At 34.9% G+C, this 5,828-nt stretch overlaps 1 protein-coding gene across 1 annotated transcript; it reads right to left on the bottom strand.

Moving 5' to 3' along the window:
* Positions 1-2,510: 2,510 nt before the first annotated feature.
* On the bottom strand, positions 2,511-3,874 carry LOC111907944 (clavaminate synthase-like protein At3g21360). Its single transcript, XM_023903762.3, has 3 exons — positions 3,445-3,874; positions 3,058-3,311; positions 2,511-2,983 (listed from the first exon to the last, which is right to left on the bottom strand). The coding sequence occupies exons 1-3, from the start codon at positions 3,838-3,840 to the stop codon at positions 2,623-2,625; spliced, it is 1,011 nt and encodes a 336-aa protein (XP_023759530.1). The 5' UTR covers positions 3,841-3,874; the 3' UTR covers positions 2,511-2,622.
* Between the last annotated feature and the right edge of the window lie 1,954 nt (positions 3,875-5,828).

The following is a 5,828-nucleotide window of genomic DNA, read 5'->3' as shown; positions in this document are numbered from 1 at the left end:
ATTAACTCCATCAAAAGTTAATTCTCACAAAATAACAATGTATTTTCATTTTTATGTCAAATATTGCAATATACTTTAATTTTTTTTATTTCCATTTATGCATTACTTTTTTACAAAGGATCATTTTAGAGCTCTGTTTGATTAATTATTTTCATACAAGGATCATTTATGTATAGTATTATTTAGTTAAATATTATTCTTTATGCATATCTCTTACAAAATTTTAAGCTCTATCCTATATTAATTAAGCCTTTATTTTTTTTTCTTTTTCATATATTAATTTATTGTCTAAGAATGATTTTAGAGACTTAAAATTTAACTATAAAATTTTAACATCACCATATAAGTGGTATTTATGGATAGCTATTATATAAACCTCTTATCCATTCCCTATTTTAATAAATGTATAGTTTTAATCTCCTTGTGCCAAGTGTCACTCTAATACAAGTCTTAATAATATTATGTCATGTAGATATATTAGACAACTCATTTCAAAATTCAAATTTACATTTCTAATTATATATTAAATTTGAAGTTATAATAACTTTAAAATTTTGATGTAGACCTTAATTAATAATTTATTTAAAATTATTTATTTAAAAAATTGATTAATAATCATAAATTTTTATTATGAAAATTTAATTAGTTTTATAACCGTGGTTCCCACGGGTTATAAACTAGCTGCCTAATATATGTAAATGACACATGACATATAATATTAATGAGAAGTTGTATTAGAATGACACTTGGCAAAAAGAGATTAAAACTATTCATTTATTAGAATACTAGTTTATAACCCGTGGGAACCACAGTTACAAAATTAATTAAACTTTTTAAGTAAAAACTCAAAACTATTAATTAATAATTTTAAATAACTTGTTAAATAAAAGATATTTTTTTAGTTATATATAAAATTATAATCGTTGATTCATATAAATACGTAAAATATATCATCTTAGAATTTGTATAAATTTTATTTTATTATAATTGGTATAAATTTTATTTTATTTTAATTCTAATTTTATTAATTTAATGTAATTAAAATGTGATTTAAATTTTGAAATTTGAAATTTGAAATGGAGAATTAAGAGATTGACAAGTGTCATGATATTAATTAAAAGTGTCAATAGATTGACAAGTGTCATGATAATAATTACAATGTGTAACATGGTGACACATGGCAAAAGAGCTACTCTTTTATTAGAATAAAGATGAATTTAATTAATAAATAAACCATTATGTTTATTGTTTATTTTTGTTTTTATATTTTATGTATGCTTATTAGTTATATTCCACCCACCATGTTCCTTATCAAACCAACCCTACCACGGAGAGATTATGGTTGTCAAATTTGTTAAATTCATCAAATTTGAGTCGAAGTTGCCCCTATGACACAGTCAAACCAACACAAGCGACATTCGTCGGATTTTGCCATAACAAAGTTAAACACATTCATCGTCCAAGAAAAATGTGGTTTTGATTTTGTATGGAAAAAAGCTTTAACGAAAAACCTTAACCCTCACACCTTTTTTCTAAGATCATAACATAAACAAAGAGGATGTTTTACTAAGCTTATGAAAAATCATAAACACTTTTTAGTTTATAGCTTATAGCTTATAAATTGATAAACTACGGTGTCTTACTTATGAATTTTGACTTATTACCGGTATGACACCGGTATAAATTATTTCTATCGAAACACCCATTTTAACTTATACCATTGTAGAACCGGTAATAAGTTAAAAATAACTTAAATAAGTTTAGCAAAATGTTGGTGAAATGTTTCATTAATTGTATTTAAGTGTAATGGGTTGACTTGTTAACCAAAATCAATCTTGATAATTATTAAACAAGTAAGGAATGTACGGAGTGCATACTTGTTTAAGTTTATTCAAGATTCAAATTAGACTGTCATTTAAGGAATTTGCCCCTGAACGAAAGAGGGTCCGGGGCAGCACCCCTGGGAGCAGGAGAGTCCTTGGCTGTGGTCGAGCTAGTATATAATAAATGCATCAGAAATTCGAATTCCTGAAATTTTACTTGATTTTTGGACTTCTTCTGCACTCTAATTAAAGCCCAGTGTTTTTTTGTAATACTTTTTGACTGTTGGAAAACTGTTTTATAACAGTTTGAATAGTTTTATGATAAAGAAAATTGTCTTGTGACAGTTTTCAAACAAGGATGTTTATAATAAGTTCTTGGTCTTCATTTTCTGGCACTCACGAATTTATAACATCTAATTCTCTGTTCTTGACGTTCCTGTTCTCTATTGGGCCGAGTCTTATCCAATCGAAGATTTAGAAATACCATCCAACTACTTCGATTTATAGTTTTTAAACTAAAATAATGACTTTTCCAATAAAACCTTTGGTGATTGTGGGGCTAATAGGATAGTTATTCCCCATCTTATATATTAACCTTACTTTAACATCATTTGTAGCAGTTCAAACTGAAAGTCTGAAAACCATGGTTTGACTTGCAAAAACTGAAATATAATATACCCAAAGAAATTACAAATCAAACTCAACATATTTCATATAAGATTAAAACAAGGATGAAAAATTGCAAATGCAAATGCAGTTCCTTTTTCATAGGGAAACAAACCAGTATTCTATTCTCCCATCACGTACAAAGAGAAGCCAACACCCTTCGCGGTGGCTCAAATGGCCGCCGGGCATGAAGCACCGCCAAATTGTCCAGCAGCAAAACGTCACCTTTCTGCCATGGAACAGCAACGCTTTCCTCCTCCAGGATTTTCAGGCAATCGTGTATGACATTTGCCGGCAACGGTGTTCCATCACCAAATGTCACAGCTTTCACCGGATCATTTCTTGCATCTTCCCAACCAGTATACGCCGCCACCATGCTATTGAACCAGATCTTGCGTTTTCTTAGTTCGTCAAATTTGATTGCTGGAATTGGTCCCATTACTGTTTTCAATCCATCGTTTGTCCATTCGAGCTTCATTCCGAGCTTCGCAGCCCTGAAATTGATAACGAAAATCAGCAAAAACTTTGGGGGAGAATAAGAATTCATGGTTAATCGGGATTTGCAAACCTTTCTGCAGCGATGGCTTTGTCTTTGGTTAAGAATGTGGAGACCCATCCTCGACCGATTGGGGATGAAGGATCATCATCTTCCCCTAGCACTCTTGTGTAGAGCAATCCGTGTTCTTCCAATCGATCAACAAACTCAGGGTATTTCTGTTTCATCTTATCGTAGATCACGTGGCTGAGTACTATAGGTGTTTCTCCCCCAATTTTTGGTTCCACTTCGCAAAAGAAGAACACCTTCAATGGAAACTTAGGAACCTGTTGCAGTTGAATTCATGTTTACATTGATTTTTAGGGCAGAGAATTCAATCGAGCACAAATAATCTATAAAACCTCGGAATTCAATCATCTAAATGCAATTCAATTTGATTGTTCGTCTAAAAGAACAAACCTGAGCCATTTCGTGATGGAAGGGAATCTTCTGATCAGGAGGAGACTCGTTCGAAGTGAAAACACGACCGACGACGTTGGTGCGAGGGGCAGCGCCACCCACATACGGAAGTTCGTCGTAACCGAAAGCTTCAACGACGTCGTTGAAGTCGGAAGCAGATGAAACGGAAGAGAAACCTCGGAACAGAATCGCACCGTTCTTGTGGAGCACAGATTCCAGCCATGGCTTCTGATCGCGGATGGCTTCCTTCAGATTACGATCACCAAACTTTGGACTAGGGATTAAAACAGTCGGGAAGACAATTCCGGCTTCATCTCCGGCGTTATATTTCTTCTGTTGAAGTAACTCCGATTCTACGAAGAGATTTTCCGGCATGGTTAGTTCCAGTAATCCCATTAAACTTTCAAGCTGATCCTTTTAAAAGCACAGTCATACACACGTGTATATATGTACAAATACAGAGGGAGATTCCACTTTGACCATTTTTTCGTCCAGGTTCAAGATTTAAAATTGTTACAACTCAATATAATTAAAAAAAAAAAAATCAATCTAAATCGACTATATTTGGTTAGGTTGTAGATTTTAGATTAGGGATGTCAAGGGGGTAACCGGGACGGGGAGTGCATCCCCCGCCTCCGCCCCCGAAATTACCTTGTTCCCTCGTCCTCGTCCCCGCCTCAAAAATGTTCAGCCTTACTACCCCGCCCCCGCCCCCGCCCCCGAATCCCCTTTATTACCCCCGCCCCCACCCCCGTTCCCCCGTCCCCGATTGATTTTGGGCTGTCTTTTTTTTTTTGGCTAAAAGAAGCTATTATTTACGCTAAAAAATTATTTTTTAGATAACAAATAATTATGTATAGTAGAATTTTACATGTTAAAAATAAAAAAAGTTATGGCATCTTAAAAACATTATACTAACAATTAAAAAACATGTTTTCTGATGAATTTTGGAAGCTCAAAATCATGTTATAATTTATTATATTTATATATTTAATATATGTAAATATATGTGTAATTTATTAACGGGGCCCCTATACGGGTTCCAGGACGGGATTCCCTATCCCCGCCCCCGAAATTAAAACGGGGGTTAACCTTGCCCCCGCCCCCGTTCCCGCCCCCGATTTATTTAAAAAAATTTCCCCAAACGAGACGGGGCCCCCACGGGAACGGGCTCCCACGGGACTTTTTGACATCCCTATTTTAGATTCAAGTGTTCAAGCCAAAATATTTAATTTTCTTTAGACAAAATTGCAAAAATGGTCCCTGTGGTTTGCATTTTTTCAGGAAACAAGTCCAAACAGTGACTTTTTTGGTTTCGTAGTCCTTTTGGACTACTTTCATTGTAGAATTGGTCCCTGATAATCTTGAAAAGACTATATTGCCCTTTTAATTTGTTTTTTCCATTTACATAATTACTTTTTTCTTTTATTTAATTATAAATGTTAAATAAAATCAAGAATGGGACATCTCTCTCTCTCTCTCTCTCTCTCTCTCTCTCTCTCTCTCTCTCTCTAGAAACTGATTTAATGGCGGATAAGAGCGAAGACCTACAGCGATCGTGGAATCATCATCAAAAACATTTCTCTACCCACTTCACGAAATCGCCATGACTCCAACCCACAAGCTTCTGTTAAAGCAATGGCTTGAAGAAGAACTGATCCTGAATCGAATCGCTCTCAAAGAATATTACTCCGATTCTTCCTCCAAGCGCAGGAAAAGCCTCGACAGGTCTAACTCCATACGGAAAATGGTCATGGCGCCTTAAAAAGATTTCCAAGCATCAGCAGTGAGTGAGAATTAGCAAGGGATTCATATTCAAATTCCTTAAGAGATGATTGCTCAGAGACATTTGAATTAGGGTTCAAAGACAATGGCGAGAAGAAAGAGGGGAAGAAACCAAGACGATGGAGATGGAAATTATGGGGTTCATCCACCGCTATGGAGGATCCAACAAAGACGACGACGACACTTTCAGCAGAGTAAATGGCGTCGAAAGATCATACTCAAAATCATGGCAAGATCAAACAAAATCAAAAGGGGGATTTAACAAAAAGGTATTACGAAGCAACAGTTGTGTAAGTTAGAGAAATTCTTCATTCAACACCACCAAGAAACCAAACTCTGAAACCAACGGGAAGAACAAGAGAGTTGGAGGAGATGAATTTGTTCTTGAGAGGAATCGAAGTGCAAGATATTCACCAAATCACACATATAGTGGACTCCTTCGTTTCTACTTGAGGGGGTCTACATCTGGATCATGCAACCGATCATGGATCCCATCTCTCTATTCGCTCCTCTGTTCTCTGGGATTAATCTGGGTTGTTCGTTACAAGACAAACACAGAATCACATCTGGAGAAATTACTGGAGAGGGAGAAAGAGGAT

This window comes from Lactuca sativa, chromosome 4 (assembly GCF_002870075.4).
Source record: "Lactuca sativa cultivar Salinas chromosome 4, Lsat_Salinas_v11, whole genome shotgun sequence".
Classification (NCBI taxonomy): domain Eukaryota; kingdom Viridiplantae; phylum Streptophyta; class Magnoliopsida; order Asterales; family Asteraceae; genus Lactuca; species Lactuca sativa.
Note: the sequence above shows the minus strand (reverse complement) of the source record. Positions and strands in the feature narration are given on the sequence as shown.